Source organism: Triticum dicoccoides, chromosome 6A (assembly GCF_002162155.2).
Source record: "Triticum dicoccoides isolate Atlit2015 ecotype Zavitan chromosome 6A, WEW_v2.0, whole genome shotgun sequence".
In the NCBI taxonomy this organism is placed as follows: Eukaryota; Viridiplantae; Streptophyta; class Magnoliopsida; order Poales; family Poaceae; genus Triticum; species Triticum dicoccoides.
Window position 1 is genome coordinate 111,401,253 of NC_041390.1, and position 17,628 is coordinate 111,418,880.

General features: G+C 48.4%; 1 protein-coding gene across 1 annotated transcript; it reads left to right on the top strand.

Moving 5' to 3' along the window:
* The first annotated feature begins 15,182 nt into the window (after nucleotides 1-15,182).
* Nucleotides 15,183-17,254, top strand: LOC119315386 (FBD-associated F-box protein At5g18780-like). The gene is made up of 3 exons (XM_037590009.1): nucleotides 15,183-16,333; nucleotides 16,417-16,578; nucleotides 16,689-17,254. Exons 1-3 carry the CDS (start codon nucleotides 15,422-15,424, stop codon nucleotides 17,049-17,051), a joined length of 1,437 nt encoding a protein of 478 aa, XP_037445906.1. The 5' UTR covers nucleotides 15,183-15,421; the 3' UTR covers nucleotides 17,052-17,254.
* Nucleotides 17,255-17,628: the final 374 nt, after the last annotated feature.

Below are 17,628 nucleotides of genomic sequence, written 5' to 3' on the forward strand. Positions count from 1 at the left end.
GGAAGATAACTGCCTCCAAACAAGCCAGAGCACAAAGCAGCTAGACAATGCATTCTGAAGAGCGTGTACCCATGAAAGGTGCGGCCATGTTCCATCTCACGGGCGAGCCGATGCTACCGTCGAAACCGCTCGAGGCACTGAGGGAGTCCGGGATTAGGGGTCTCCGGACAGCCGGATTATATCCTTTGGCTGGACTGTTGGACTATGAAGATACAAGATTGAAGACTTCGTCTCGTGTCCGGATGGGACTCTACTTGGCGTGGAAGGCAAGCTAGGCAGTGCGGATATGGATATCTCCTCCTTTGTAACCGACCTTGTGCAACCCTAGCCCCCTCCGGTGTCTATATAAACCAGAGGGTTTTAGTCCGTAGGACACAATAACATACAATCATACCATAGGCTAGCTTCTAGGGTTTAGCCTCTCTGATCTCATGGTAGATCTACTCTTGTACTACCCATATCATCAATATTAATAAGCAGGACGTAGGGTTTTACCTCCATCAAGAGGGCCCGAACCTGGGTAAAACATCGTGTCCCCTGCCTCCTGTTACCATCCGCCTTAGACGCACAGTTCGGGACCCCCTACCCGAGATCCGCCGGTTTTGACACCGACATTGGTGCTTTCATTGAGAGTTCCTCTGTGTCGTTGCTGTTAGGCTTGATGGCTCCTTCTACCATCGATAGCGATGCAGTCCAGGGTGAGACTTTTCTCCCTGGACAGATCTTTGTGTTCGGCGGCTTCGCACTGCGGGCCAACTCGCTTGGCCATCTGGAGCAGATCGAAAGCTATGCCCCTGGCCATCAGGTCAGATTTGGAAACTTAAATTACACGGCTGATATCCGTGGAGACTTGATCTTCGATGGATTCGAGCCCCTGCCTTGTGCGCCATGCAGTCACGATGAGTACGATCTGGCTCTACCTTCGGACCGCATTCAGGAGATCGCACCGGCAGCCACTCCTAGCCTCAATTCGGAGCCAGTTGCGCCATCCATAGACGGGTGGATAGACCCCGTCACGGAGGCCGTATCCCCAACGGCGATCGAGCTGGATATCGACCTTACCCTTCATGAGAGCCGTGTTGTCAAACTGCCGGATCCTTCTCCGGCCACGGACTCCAAACCGCCTGCGCCCGTTCCTAGCGAATCCGATTGGGCGCCGATCATGGAGTTCACCTCCGCGGATATTTTTCAGCACTCGCCCTTTGGTGACATACTGAACTCATTAAGGTCTCTCTCCTTGTCAGGAGGATCCTGGCCGAACTATGTCCAGCAGGATTGGGATGCGGATGACGAAGAAATTCGCTGCCCACCCACCACCCACTTAGTAGCCACTGTCGACGACTTAACCGACATGCTCGACTTCGACTCCAAAGACATCGACGGTATAGACGATGATGCAGGAGACGAACAGGAACCACTGCCCACAGGGCACTGGACGCCCACTTCATCACATGACATATACATGGTGGACACACCAAAAGAAGACGATGACGAGGAACAGAAGGACGTAACAGAGGGTTGTCCCCTCGAGAAGCAGTCAAAGCGGCGGCGTAAGCGCCGCCCCAAATCCCGCCTCGGCAGAAACAACGATTATATAGACCCGGCCTTAGAGCAGGGTGAACAATCACCGGACCACGGCAACACGGAGAATCAAACCGAACAACCTGACTCTGTCAAAGATAATAGTCCGGGCGACATCACACCGGACGGACATCCGGAGCAACAGAATGCCCGTTAAAGGCTTGTTGCCACCGCGGGGAGTCTAAAAAAGCAGAAGCAAAGGCTCAAGGCTGCGCAAGACACACTCAGAATCAGATGGAGTAAAGTACTCAACACAGCAGTGAAGTACGGCGGTAATCGTCCCACCGAAGAGGAAGTTGCTACCTGAATTCGATGAGGAGGCCTTAGATCCCCCGCAACCAAAAATTAAAACGGTCATCTGGTCGGATAGACGACCTCACGGCCAACATAGAGCGGCAAACAACGCCGCACATAAGCTAATACGCGATCCACGCGAGGGCTCGCATCAAAAGGACGGTGCAACCAGATCCATCTATAGACCACGCAAGCGCGCTCCAGCATACAATGCAACACAACAAACATCCGAACATCACGGTACACCCAGATACAGGGGTGCCGCACACCCCCTATGTTTCACCGACGAGGTGCTGGACCATGAATTTCCAGAGGGATTTAAACCCGTAAACATAGAGGCATACGACGGAACAACAGACCCTGGGGTCTGGATTGAGGACTATATCCTCCATATCCATATGGCTCGAGGAGATGATCTCCATGCCATCAAGTACTTACCCCTCAAGCTCAAAGGGCCAGCTCGGCACTGGCTCAAAAGCCTCCCCGAAAGCTCCATTGGAAGCTGGGAAGAGCTCGAAGACGCTTTTCGAGCAAATTTTCAAGGGACTTATGTCCCACCTCCGGATGCGGACGATTTAAGTCATATAACTCAACAACCCGGAGAGTCAGCCCGAAAGCTTTGAAACATGTTTCTTACTAAAAAGAACCAAATAGTCGACTGTCCGGACGCCGAAGCCTTGGCAGCTTTTAAACACAGCGTCCGAGACGAATGGCTTGCCAGACACCTCGGCCAAGAAAAGCCGAGAACAATGGCAGCATTAACAAGCCTCATGACCCACTTTTGCGCAGGCGAGGATAGCTAGCTAGCACGATGCAGCACCAGCGACCCAAGTACATCCGAAGTTAGAGATGGAAACGGGAAATCACGACGCAGCAAAAATAATAAGCGCCGGAATAAAGAAGACAATCCGAAGAGCACGGCGGTAAATGCCGGATTCAAAAGCTCTCGGCCAGGTCAGCAAAAGCCTCCCTCTAAAGGCGCCAGAGATGAACTGTCCAGCCTAAACAAAATTCTGGACCAAATATGTCAGATCCATAGCACCCCCGATAAACCTGCAAATCATACCCATAGAGAATGTTGGGTCTTCAAGCACCCCCGATCCATAGTACGACTCCTTCAACCCCGTTCTCTTGAACGCTTCTGCTTAGCGATCTACAAGGGTATGTAGATGCACTCTCCTTCCCCTCGTTGCTGGTTTCTCCATAGATAGATCTTGGTGACACGTAGGAAAATTTTGAATTTCTGCTACGTTCTCCAACACTGGCATCATGAGCTAGGTCTATTGCGTAGTTTCTATGCACGAGTAGAACACAAAGTAGTTGTGGGCTTTGATTTTGTTCAATATACTTACCGTTACTAGTCCAATCTTGATTCGGCGGCATTGTGGGATGAAGCGGCCCGGACCGACCTTACACGTACTCTTACGTGAGACTGGTTCCACCGACTGACATGCACTAGTTGCATAAGGTGGCTAGCGGGTGTCTGTCTCTCCCACTTTAGTCGGATCGAATTCGATGAAAAGGGTCCTTATGAAGGGTAAATAGCAATTGGCATATCACGTTGTGGTTTTTGCGTAGGTAAGAAACGTTCTTGCTAGAAACCCATAGCAGCCACGTAAAACAAGCAAACAACAATTAGAGGACGTCTAACTTGTTTTTGCAGGGTATGCTATGTGATGTGATATGGCCAAGAAGAATGTGATGAATGATATGTGATGTATGAGATTGATCATGTTCTTGTAATAGGAATCACGACTTGCATGTCGATGAGTATGACAACCGGCAGGAGCCATAGGAGTTGTCTTTATTTATTGTATGACCTGCGTGTCATTGAACAACGCCATGTAATTACTTTACTTTATTGCTAACCGGTAGCCGTAGTAGTAGAAGTAATAAGTTGGCGAGACAACTTCATGGAGACACGATGATGGAGATCATGGTGTCATGCCGGTGACAAGATGATCATGGAGCCCCAAGATGGAGATCAAAGGAGCTATATGATATTGGCCATATCATGTCACTATTATTTGATTGCATGTGATGTTTATCATGTTTATGCATCTTGTTTACTTAGACGACGGTAGTAAATAAGATGATCCCTCATAATAATTTCAAGAAAGTGTTCCCCCTAACTGTGCACCATTGCGACAGTTCGTTGTTTCAAAGCACCACGTGATGATCGGGTGTGATAGATTCTGACGTTCACATACAATGGGTGTAAGACAGATTTACACATGCGAAACACTTAGGTTGACTTGACGAGCCTAGCATGTACAGACATGGCCTCGGAACACAAGAGACCGAAAGGTCGAGCATGAGTCGTATGGTAGATACGATCAACATGAAGATGTTCACCGATGATGACTAGTCCGTCTCACGTGATGATCGGACACGGCCTAGTTGACTCGGATCATGTAATCACTTAGATGACTAGAGGGATGTCTATCTGAGTGGGAGTTCATAAGATGAACTTAATTATCCTGAACATAGTCAAAAAGATCTTTGCAAATTATGTCGTAAGCTCGCGCTTTAGTTCCACTGTTTAGATATGTTCCTAGAGAAAATATAGTTGAAAGTTGATAGTAGCAATTATGCGGACAGTAGAAAGCTTATGTCCTTAATGCACCGCTCAGTGTGCTGAACCCCAAACGTCGTTTGTGGATGTTACGAACATCGGACATACACGTTTAGATAACTACATGATAGTTCAGTTAAACGGTTTAGAGTTGAGGCACCAAAGACGTTTTTGAAACGTCGCGGAACATATGAGATGTTCGAGGGCTGAAATTGGGATTTTAGGCTCGTGCCCACGTCAGGAAGTATGAGACCTCCGACGATTTTCTTAGCCTGCAAACTAAGGAGAAAAGCTCAATCATTGAGCTTGTGCTCAGATTGTCTGAGTGCCACAATCACTCGAATCGAGTGGGAGTTGATCTTCCAGAGATAGTGATGTTTCTCCAAAGTCATTGCCACCAAGCTGCTAGAGCTTCGTGATGAACTATAACATATCAGGGATAGATATGATGATCCTTGAAATATTCGCGATGTTTGACACCGCGAAAGTAGAAATCAAGAAGGAGCATCAATTGTTGATGGTTAGTGAAACCACTAGTTTCAAGAAGGGCAAGGGCAAGAAGGGATACTTCATGAAACGGCAAATCAGCTGCTGCTATAGTGGAGAAACCCAAGGTTGAACCCAAACCCGAGACTGAGTGCTTCTGTAATAAGGGAAACAGCCACTGGAGCAGAATTACCCTAGATACTTGGTAGATGAGAAGGCTGTCGATAGAAGTATATTGGATATACATTATGTTAATGTGTACTTTACTAGTACTCCTAGTAGCACCAGGGTATTAGATACCGGTTCGGTTGCTAAGTGTTAGTAACTCGAAATAAAAGCTACGGAATAAACGAAAACTAGCTAAAAGGTGAGATGATGATATGTGTTGGAAGTATTTCCAAGGTTGATCAAATATCGTACGCTCCCTCTACCACCGAGATTGGTATTAAAACCTAAATAATTGTTATTTGGTGTTTGCGTTAAGCATAGACATGATTGGATTATGTCTATCATGATACGGTTATTCATTTAAGGAGAATAATGGTTACTCTGTTTATTTGAATAATACCATCCCGATCGTAGTGATACACATTTTCATGCCAAAGGTATAAGATAGTAATGATAGTACCACACAAATGTGGCACTGCAATTTGAGTCATATTGGTATAAAACGCATGAAGAAGCTCCATGTTGATGGATCTTTGGACTCACTCATTTTTGAAAGGATTGAGACATGCGAACCATGTTTGTTGGTAGATATGCATGAAGAAACTCTATACAGATGGATCGTTTGGACTCACATGATTTTGAATCACTTGAGACATGCAAATCATACCACATGGGCAAGATGACTGAAAGCCTCGTTTTCAGTAAAATGGAACAAGAAAGCAACTTGTTGGAAGTAATACATCTTGATGTGCGCAGTCCAATGAGTGCTGAGGCATGTAGTGGATATTGTTATGTTCTTACTTCACAGATGATTTGAGTAGATACTGAGTATATTTACTTGATGAAACATAAGTCTGAATTATTGAAAGGTTCAAGTAATTTCAGAGTGAAGTTGAACATCTTCGTGACAAGAGGATAAAATGTCTATGCTATGATCATAGAGATGAATATCTGAATTACGAGTTTGGCACAGAATTAAGACATTGTGGAAATTGTTTCACAACTAATACAGCCTGGAACACCATAGTGTGATGGTGTGTCCGAACATCATAACTGCACCCTATTGGATATGATGCATACCATGACGTCTCTTATCGAATTACCACGATAGTTTATGGGTTAGGCATTAGAGACAACCACATTCACTTTAAATAGGGCACCACGTAATTCCGATGAGATGACACCGTATGAACTATGGTTTAGAGAAACCTAAGCTGTCATTTCTTAAAAGTTTGGGGCTGCGACGCTTATGTGGAAAAGTTTCAGGCTGATAAGCTCGAACCCAAAGCGGATAAATGTATTTTCATAGGACACCCAAAACAGTTGGGTATACCTCCTGTCTCAGATCCGAAAGCAATAAGGGATTGTTTCTAGAATCGGGTCCTTTCTCGAGGAAAAGTTTCTCTCGAAGGAATTGAGTGGGAGGATGGTGGAGACTTGATGAGGTTATTGAACCGTCACTTCAACTAGTGTATAGCAGGGCACAAAGAGTTGTTCCTGTGGCACCTACACCAATTGAAGTGGAAGCTTATGATAGTGATCATGAAACTTCAGATCAAGTCACTAACAAACCTCGTGGGATGACAAGGATGCATACTACTTCAGAGTGGTACGTAATCCTGTCTTGGAAGTCATGTTGCTAGACAACAATGAACCTACGAGCTATGGAGAAGCGATGGTGGGCCCGGATTCCGATAAATGGCTTGAGGCCATAAAATCCGAGAGAGGATCCATGTATGAAAACAAAGTGTAGACTTTGGCAGAACGGCTCGATGGTCGTAAGGCTGTTGAGTACAGATGGATTTTAAAAGGAAGACGGACAATGATGGTAAGTATCACCATTAAGAAAGCTCGACTTGTCGTTAAGATTTTTTCCGACAAGTTCAAGGAGTTGACTATGATGAGACTTTCTCACTCGTAGCGATGCTAAGAGTCTGTTGGAATTATATTAGCAATTACTACATTATTTATGAAATCTTGCAGATAGGATGTCAAAAACATTGTTTCCTCGACGATTCTCTTGAGGAAAGGTTGTATGTGATACAACCGGAAGGTTTTGTCAATCCTGAAAGATGCTAATAAGTATGCAAAGCTCCAGCAATCCTTCTAAGGACTAGAGTAAGCATCTCGGAGTTGGAATGTATGCTTTGATGAGATGATCAAAGATTTTGGGTGTATACAAAGTTTATGAGAAACTTGTATTTCCAAAGAAGTGAGTGGGAGCACTATAGAATTTCTGATGAATATATGTTGTTGACATATTGTTGATCAGAAATGACGTAGAATTTTTGGAAAGCATATAGGATTATTTGGAAAGTGTTTTTCAATGGAAAGCCTGGATTAAGCTACTTGAACATTGAGCATCAAGATCTATAAGGATAGATCAAAACGCTTAATGGTATTTTCAAATGAGCACATACCTTGACATGATCTTGAAGGTGTTCAAGATGGATCAGTCAAAGAAGGAGTTCTTGCCTGAGTTGTAAGGTATGAAGTTAAGACTTAAAGCTCGACCACGGCAGAAGAAAGAGGAAGGACGAAGGTCGTCCCCTATGCTTTTGTCATAGGCTCTATACGGTATGCCATGCTGAGTACCGCACCTGATGTGTGCCTTGCCACATATCTGGCAAGAGGGTACAAAGGTAATCTAGGAGTAGATCACCAGATAGCGGTCTAAATTATCCTTAGAGGAATAAGGATATGTTTCTCGGTTATGGAGGTGATAAAGAGTTCGACGTAAAGAGTTACGTCGATGCAAGCTTAGCACCTATCCGGATAGCTCTGAGTAGAGATACCGGATACGTATAATGGAGCAACAATTTAGAATAGCTCCAAGTAGAACAGTTATTTGAAATGGCTCCAAATGTAGCGTAGTAGTTGCATCTACAAGATGACATAGAAATTTGTGAAGTACATACGGATCTGAATGTTGCAGACCCGTTAACTGAAACCTCTCTCACAAGCATAACATGATCAAACCCAGAACTCTTTGGGTGTTGGTCACATGGGGATGTGACCTTGAGTGTTAATCACATATCGATGTGAACTGGATTATTGACTCTAGTGCAAGTGGGAGACTGTTGAAAATATGCCCTAGAGGCAATAATAAATTGGTTATTATTATATTTCCTTATTCATGATAATCGTTTATTATCCATGCTAGAATTGTATTGATAGGAAACTCAGATACATGTGTGGATACATAGACAACACCATGTCCCTAGTAAGCCTCTAGTTGACTAGCTCGTTGATCAATAGATGGTTGCGGTTTCCTGACCATGGACATTGGATGTCGTTGATAACGGGATCACATCATTAGGAGAATGATTTGATGGACAAGACCCAATCCTAAGCCTAGCACAAAGATCGTGTAGTTCGTATGCTAAAGCTTTTCTAAATGTCAAGTATCATTTCCTTAGACCATGAGATTGTGCAACTCCCGGATACCGTAGGAATACTTTGGGTGTGCCAAACGTCACAACGCAACTGGGTGGCTATAAAGGTACACTACAGGTATCTCCGAAAGTGTCTGTTGGGTTGGCACGAATCGAGACTGGGATTTGTCACTCCGTGTAAACGGAGAGGTATCTCTGGGCCCACTCGGTAGGACATCATCATAATGTGCACAATGTGACCAAGGAGTTGATCACGGGATGATGTGTTACGGAACGAGTAAAGAGACTTGCCGGTAACGAGATTGAACAAGGTATCGGGATACCGACGATCGAATCTCGGGCAAGTATCGTACCACTAGACAAAGGGAATTGTATACGGGATTGATCGAATCCTCGACATCGTGGTTCATCCGATGATATCATCGTGGAACATGTGGGAACCAACATGGGTATCCAGATCCCGCTGTTGGTTATTGACCGGAGAACGTCTCGGTCATGTCTGCATGGTTCCCGAACCCGTAGGGTCTACACACTTAAGGTTCGATGACGCTAGGGTTATAAAGGAAGTTTGTATGTGGTTACCGAATGTTGTTAGGAGTCCCGGATGAGATCTCGGACGTCACGAGGAGTTCCGGAATGGTCCAGAGGTAAAGATTTATATATGGGAAGTCCTGTTTTGGTCGCCGGAAAGGTTTCGGGGTTTATCGGTAACGTACCGGGACCACCGGGAGGGTCCCGGGGGTCCACCAAGTGGGGCCACAAGCCCCGGAGGGCTGCATGGGCCAAGTGTGGGAGGGGACCAGCCCCAGGTGGGCTGGTGCGCCCCCCCACAAGGGCCCAAGGCGCCTCCAAGAGGGGAGGGGGCAAACCCTAGGGCAGATGGGCCCTAAGGCCCACCCCAGGTGCGCCTCCCCCTCTCCCCCTTGTGGCCGCCACCCAGATGGGATCTGGGGGCTGCCGCCACCCCTAGGGAGGGAACCCTAGGTGGGGGCACAGCCCCTCCCCTCCCCCTATATATACTTGAGGTTTGGGCTGCCCAACACACAAGAGTTCCTCTCCTTCTTGGCGCAGCCCTACCCCTCTCCCTCCTCGTCTCTTGCAGTGCTTGGCGAAGCCCTGCTGGAGTACCACGCTCCTCCACCACCACCACGCTGTTGTGCTACTGCTGGATGGAGTCTTCCTCAGCCTCTCCCTCTCTCCTTGCTGGATCAAGGCATGGGAGACGTCACCGGGCTGTACATGTGTTGAACGCGGAGGTGCCGTCCGTTCGGCACTAGGATCTCCGGTGATTTGGATCACGACGAGTACGACTCCTTCAACCCTGTTCTCTTGAACGCTTCCACTTAGCAATCTACAAGGGTATGTAGATGCACTCTCCTTCCCCTCGTTGCTGGTTTCTCCATAGATAGATCTTGGTGACACGTAGGAAAATTTTGAATTTCTGCTACGTTCTCCAACAAGAACATCAAACCCCTAACAAAGGGATCCAGGGTGAGGCCTAGGCCTCAGAGGAAGTGGGAGATGAACACAACGTTCTCGTTGGGTTCAGGAGTAGGGACGACCTGCCCTCGGGCAGGCAGCCAATGCGAAACCTCGGCGGTCAGGTATCTGGCCTCCCTCAACTTCTTGATATCCTCTTCCATAACGGAGGAGGGCATCCACCGACCTTGAAGGCTAGATCTGGACATGATTAAAGGTCCGAAGCACCTGACCTGGGCTTTGGGTGTTAGAACTCGAGGCGGGGGAAGGATTCGATTGAGCACCGAAGGGAAAAAAGTAAAAGCCTTGTCCCTTTATAAAGAGGGTGAATATCAAGCATCCTCCTAGTGGCCGTTCGGGACTTGCCTAAAATCTAGGAGTCCTAGGCACGGTTGGGTTACCCACGACCGTATTGATGAGAATCCCGTAATTAGGGGAACACGATCTCTGCTTTGACAAGACGTGTCAAGAAACCGCCTCGCGTTATGTGTGGAGCTGGTTGAAGAAAAATGGTTCGAATAATCACCGAGCCATGGCATGATGTCATGTTGCCAAAACGTGTCAGCAGATTAAGATTTGTGGAAATATTATTCTCTCTACGGTGGTATGTGGAACTTATTTTGCAGGGTCGGACACTATCCTTGTATTCAAACTCTTCTGTGATATGTCCGGAGGAGGAACCCGCCTTGCAATGCCGAAGACAACACTGCGCGCCGGACCCATCGTCATTGAAGTCTGGTTCAGGGGCTACTGAGGGAGTCCGGGATTAGGGGTCTCCGGATAGCCGGATTATATCCTTTGGCTGGACTGTTGGACTATGAAGATACAAGATTGAAGACTTCGTCTCGTGTCCGGATGGGACTCTACTTGGCGTGGAAGGCAAGATAGGCAGTACGGATATGGATATCTCCTCCTTTGTAACCGACCTTGTGTAACCCTAGCCCCCTCCGATGTCTATATAAACCGGAGGGTTTTAGTCCGTAGGACACAATAACATACAATCATACCATAGGCTAGCTTCTAGGGTTTAGCCTCTCTGATCTCGTGGTAGATCTACTCTTGTACTACCCATATCATCAATATTAATCAAGCAGGACGTAGGGTTTTACCTCCATCAAGAGGGCCCGAACCTGGGTAAAACATTATGTCCCCTGCCTCCTGTTACCATCCGCCTTAGACGCACAGTTAGATCCACCGGTTTTGACACCAACAGGCACTATTAGGGGATCTCAGGAGACTGCACGACCATGTGCTGTCGACTAAGAAAAGCCTACTAGCCTCAAAGGATCCAGGATATCTGACATACGCGGCTCGTGTGCCTGAGGGGAAGTGCTACATCGAAACATGACCCGCGGAGGTGTTCTTCCTGCGGTTTGACCATATCTTTGAGATGTTTCTGACAAGGCGGCTCGATTTTACAATCGCCCGCCTTTTTGCGCTACATATGAGCACCGTCATGAAGAGTGAAGAAGTCTCGGAAATCTGTGTGGCGGATTCGTACTACATGCACGAGTCTTTCTTGAGTCTCGGCGACTTTGAGCGTGAAACTGCTAGGGAGTACCTCCAAAACTTCATGGTACATAATAAGGACCGGGAAATTGTCCTCGTGCCTTATCATCCAAAGTAAGTCAGTTCCGGACAACCCTTTCGTACATTTCAATCATTCCTTCTCTCTCATATGGGGAATAATTTGAGGTGTCTTTTCCCCGCAGCAACGGGCGCGCCGTCCTTATCGTTCTTTACCCGCAAGTCTCCCACGCCGTGTATTTTGACCCTTCCAGAGACTACGAGAAAAAAGACTACACCCACATAATGAATATTCTAGATGATGCTCTCTAAGGCTTCAACATTAGAGGTGGCCACATGCAGATCAGGAAACAAAGGAACAAGAAGATGGGTTTCGCGCATAAAACTAACTTCTCCTGCATCCATGTCCCAAAACCAAGCAAGAAGGATGAATTCTACATCGTCCATCTCATGATTCAGTTCAACACGGATCACCAAAAGCTTCGCATGAGAAGCAGAAATGATGATCATATCCACAAGTGGCTAGAATCTCATGGAGAAGCGGATTATAAACTTAGAGATGACTTCTTTCGCATCCAAAGCGACATTGCGACGATCATCATGAAATAAGTCGTCGATGAGAAGGGGATGTTCCACCACGAACCTATATCACGAGCCGACGTCTGAACTCGCATAGGCATGCAACGTCTAGACCTCACGCCGTTCAAGAAGCTAGGGTCCATCCTCGAAGATATGGAAGGATGGAACTTCTAGTGATTTATGATGCCGATGATGATGATATGTGTCGGTTGAACTTGTATACTTTTTGTAGCGATGAAACTTTGTGATGTCCATGGTCCCTGCCGAACTTGCGTAACGCTACTTTGTTAGTTTGCGTATGATGACCTGCGTACCTCTAGTTAATTAATTTGCGTACTGTATGTTGCATCTAGTTGCTAACCCTTTCTTTTTCGGTGTTGCTCTAGTATATTTTGTTGCATATATATGATTGCACATCCTCTTCATGAACATGCATCTCTAACAGGTACCTAGTTTCTTGATGGCGAGATGGAAGTGCTATGTCGTGTACAAAGGGAAGGTTCCGGGGGTGTACAAGAGTGGCATGAGTGTCAGGCGCAAGTGAATGGGTTCTCGGGCGCCAGCCATAAAGGCTTCAAAAGCAGACAATAAGGAGAAGCTAGTTACTTGAGGCTCACACTAGCGCGAGAGAGGACTCGTAACCGCCACCTCATGTACTGCATAGTTCCGCTCTCACTCATAGTGATAGCTCTTCTCGCGTATACCTTTGTTTAGATGGATGACATTGTAGTTGCAAGTATTCGAGACTTGCATGTATCGCTATTTTCGAGATGATGACAAGATACCACTTTGTGTTGGATGATGATTATGATGAGACTATTTGTATGCGTATGCTATGATTACATTTGTGGTCTCGCAGGCATTTGTATGTGTATCATGATGACATTTGTATGTGCTAAAGATTCTTCTATAAAGCCTGTTCAAATACAAAACAAATATGCCGAAAAAAAACTACTAAAATTAGCAGTAGCGAGTGAAGAAAAGTTAGCAGCAGCGCGGTAGTAGCAGTAGCGCGCACAGGAGAAGCGCACTATAGCTATTAGCAGTAGCGAGCTTCCATTAAGCGCGCTGCTGCTACACTTGTGTAGCAGGAGCGCTGGTGAGCACGCACTACTGCTACGTGTTAGCTGTAGCGCCTTATTAGTAGCGCCGCGCTGCTGCTAGCCTTTTCCCTAGTAGTGGGAGCCTCTCCGCATGCGGTTTTCCGAGGCTCTTTGCGATTTGTGACGACCCGACTGTTCTTGTTTTTGCGGCTGCTTTGGATGAGGGATGGAACATTGCATTCCGCCGCTCATTCGGACTAGCTAAGGTGCAGGAATAGGCAGACTTGAGGGAAGTAGCCCCTCTTCCTCTATCCCAGGATCCTGTCACTATTTCTTCGAGTCTTTCTCCTTCAGGAGAATTCTCCGTAAGTTCCGCTTATCAGGCGTTATGCCGGCTGCCGGTTCTCCAGTGGTTATCCCATTGTGGAAGGCGCCGATGCCCTTGAAGATCAAGATTTTCGTGTGGTAGCTTCTCAGAGATCATCTACCTTCGGGTACCGAGGTGCTGAAACGCCATGGTCCGGGCAATGGCCTTTGCCCCCTTTGCCTCGTCCCGGAAACGGGAACACACATTTTGTTCTCATGTGTAGCAGCACATGCACTTTGGTGCTTTATTCGTGAGGCTCTGGGTCCGGAGTGGGAGGCCCATGACCTTGCAGAGTTTCTGCAGGTAAGGGCCACTCAGGTTGGCCGTAAGCGCCGACTGTTCTGGCGTATCTTCGCGGTTATGATGTGGACTCCTTGGACTAGTCGCAATAAGATGATGATTGAGCGGGTGTTCCCGCGGCGTGCTTCTGAGTCGTTCTTCAATTTTTTTGCCTTCTTGCAGCACTGGCATCCGCTCGCTAGACCGAGAGATCGTGACCGGCTTCAGCTCTATCTGGACGCTCTGTTGTCTTCCGCGGGTCGGCTCTTCGACCGTTGATCTGCTTCGTAGCTTGCCCTGGCGGCCTTTTTATGTTTCTTCTTCTTTCATTTGGGCGTGTTTGTGCTGTGGCTTCAGCCGTTTTCTTTTATGACTATGGTTGAGACTTGGTTGTATGGACGTATACTTTATCTATAAAGCGGGGCGAAAACCTATTTCGAGATGTCCCACGACCTGGTGATTGTTAAAAATAAATGATGTATTACCACAACCCAATCAAATAACGCCTCTTGACTGTCACGACATGTCTTCGTCGTGGTTTCGTCACATCCCCAAGATACTTGGGGTCACAATTTCATTAGAAAAAAGATACTTGGGGTCACTAGGTGGGTCAGCTCCATTAGCCGTGACTAAACTCAATTAGCACTGACTAAACAACGGGTCACGCGAGCACGAAAGGATCTCCCCCTTTCAGAAAGGGCAAGAAAAACATAGAAATGGAGGTGGCCTCCGAAAGGGTGTGAAACGAGCGCAGAGAACCAAACGGCGGAGGCGGAGAGAAATGATTTAGGGCCTGTTTGGTTCCAATAAGTCACCTGACTTATAAGTCAGGTGACTTAAAACCAATGACTTATAAGTCACGCCTGTTTGGTTGTCATCTGACTTATAAGTCACCTGAGCACACCTTCCTATCTTGTTTTTTTATGTAAAGGTGGTGGGACCCATGCAAAAGGAGGTGACTTATAAGTTTTAAGTTGGGGTGGAGCAACTTATGACTTATAAGTTGGGGTGACTTATAAGTTGGGTCTGTCTGGCAAAATAAGTCATTTTTTTTTACTTTTCGACTTATAAATTGGTGACATATTTGGAACCAAACAGGGCCTTACTACTACTCCCAAAGTTCCTTTCGGAAAAGAAGCAACGAGGCCGCGGAAAGCAGCTAGCTGGCGAGCGCGAGAGAAGGAGGAAAAAAAAACCGGCAGGGCGAACGCGCCGTGTGAAACGGGGCGATCCCGCGCGGCCGGCGACCGGGCACGAGGCCAGAACCAAAAGGGCCCGACGCGACGCGACGCGATCGATGCGATCGATGCGAACGCAACGGCAACGCGACGCGGGCCGGGGAGGGAGGGAGGGACGGACTGCTGACCGGCGCACCAAACAAAGGTAGAAGAGTGGTAGAGGAGGGACGGGCCAGGAGGGGAGAGGAGGAGAGGGATTGGAAGGGGAGACGCAACGCGCACCGCACCGCACCGGCCCGGCGAGACGCCTCCACACGTCTCTCCCTCCCCCTTCGCCCTCGCCGTCCTAGTCCAGTGACCCCAGCGGCACGCACGCGCACGCGGCCGGCCCATCACCACCCCCCTGCGAGCGAATCCCGGTCGATGCGGACGGGGTAGGGAAGAGGAGGAGGAGGAGGAGGCCGAGGAGGATGGAGCGGGAGCGGCGGCGCGCGGCGGGGTGGGAGGACCGCATCTCGGAGCTCCCGGACGCGCTGCGGCTGCAGATTCTCAGCCTGCTGCCGCTCAAGTGCGCCATCCGCACCGGCGCGCTCTCCTCGCGGTGGCGGGACCTCTGGGAGCAGCGCTGGCCGGTGCCCTCCTCGCTGCGCCTCCGCGTCCCGCCGGGCCCCTCGGGGGCCCAGGCCCAGCTCGCGGCCGTGGACCGGCGCGGGCGGCGCCGGGTCGACGTCTTCTCCCTCACCTTCCACGCGGGCCAGCTGTCGCAGGCCGACCTCAAGCGCTGCGTCGACTACGCCGCGGCCTGCGGCGTCGAGGACCTGCAGCTCCGCCTCGACGGCGGCGGCGCCCGCGGCGCGCGCGGGGGCCAGCGCCGCGCCGGCGCGCTCGCCGTGCACTTCCCCGTCGGGAGCCCGCTCCTCGCGCGCCTCTCGGTGCGCGGGCTCCACCTCACGGCCTCCGCCAACGCCATGGTCGCCACGCTCGAGGTCATCCACCTCCACTCCGTCTCCATCACCGACGCCGCGCTGCGCCGGGTCGTCGCCGCCTGCCCCTGCCTCCGCGACCTCGAGCTCCGCTACTGCCGCCACCTCCGCCGCATCGACTTCACCACCGTCGGGGCCGCCAACCTCAGGAGCCTCACCGTCGTCGACTGCTCCCGCACCACCGAGCTGCGGGTCCCGGCGGCGCCCCGCCTCCGTTCCTTCCGGTTCAGCGGACCCTTCCTCTGCAGCAACCTTTTCTCTGGCGTCGGAGACTCTTTCCAGGATCTCTACCTCTGCTCGGGCGGGCCAGAGGCCGGCTTGCCGCCCACCAATTTGCCCTCGGCGGTTCCTCACCTTGCCAACATCACCACCCTCACCATATGCAGCATTGCCCTCCAGGTTCGTCTCGGCATCTATTCCATTTCCTTGTGAAGCACTTTCCGTTGCCTATACGCTTATACTTGTTCTACCTCTACCTCTAGTACGTGTCTGCGTCACTAGCCACCATCGTCAAGGAGACCAACCTCCGGAGATTGAAGGAGCTTCAATTGCTCATGTTCGGGATGGCCAACTCCAACCTCGCAGACATTTTTAGCTTCCTCAAGACCTGTTCCTGTCCTCAGTTGGAGAGGCTCTTCGTGCAGGTTGTTATCTTCATACGCAATGTATTTGGTCATAGTCCATTCATTATATGTACTACTATGCATGATGTCTGGATGTTTTGATTCTCAATATATGGCACTTGATGTGACAGCTACCAACAAACACCCATGATTCCTTCACGAGGAATTACTTGGACGTGGCAGAGGAAGAACAGCCTGAAGATGGATTAGAAAACCTTCGCTTGGCCAAGATGACAAACTTCAAGGGGCATCACAATGAGATGCGTCTGCTGGACTTTCTGCTGACAAAGGCTAGTTGCCTTAAGAAATTGTTCCTGGTTGCTCCTAAAGAGGATCACTCACAAGGGCTACGAAAGATTCAGTCAGATGTGCTGCCCCTTTTTCGAAAGGCAGAAATTCTTGAAAGAGCTTCAGCAGGCACCCAGATAGTTTTCAGTGGGCCTGATAGTTCTCAGGCCCAGCCATTGCACTCGGAAGTCTTCATCAGATTTTAGCTTGAAATTAGCAACAGTGCTGTAGTCCGATTATTTCTTCTAAATCATTACATTTATAGCTGTTAGGCAACAAGCATGAATACAAATCTGGGACACATACAGAGTATGGTAGAACATTTTCGCAAATTTGTACTTCAGATATTCTGGCAAGATGGTTAAAATGTGAGGTGTCAAGATCTGCATCTTTGCCTCTTCTACTGCTACCTCTTTTCTCCCTAAATAGCTTTGTGATTAGCTTGATCAGTCATCTCTTTGTAGTTAGCTTATGTATAAGTTGCTGCTGAGAAATCATGTATATGAAACAAATATGCTTACACCATAGGAACAGGACTGACTACATTCTTCGAGGGACAAACTGGACAACTGATTTCAGATCCTGGACCGTGCATAGATTTTGCTGTACCTTTGGATTGGTAAGTTACTGCCTGATTATAAGATACCTTGGTGTTGTCTGCATGAGGCGAGCTCCCTTGGTTAGTCTCAAAAATCGCTATTGCCTTATTTCGTCTAGGTTTCTTGTTTTCTACTATATAGGTATAGTCTGTACAGGAGCATTCTGATGAAGCAAGGTTTTCTA

Coding starts and splice junctions, on each gene's coding strand:
- LOC119315386 (XM_037590009.1), top strand. CDS start 15,422: ATGGAGCGGGAGCGGCGGCGCGCGGCGGGGTGGGAGGACCGCATCTCG. Junction 16,334..16,416: donor TATGCAGCATTGCCCTCCAG/GTTCGTCTCGGC, acceptor CTCTACCTCTAG/TACGTGTCTGCGTCACTAGC. Junction 16,579..16,688: donor TGGAGAGGCTCTTCGTGCAG/GTTGTTATCTTC, acceptor TTGATGTGACAG/CTACCAACAAACACCCATGA.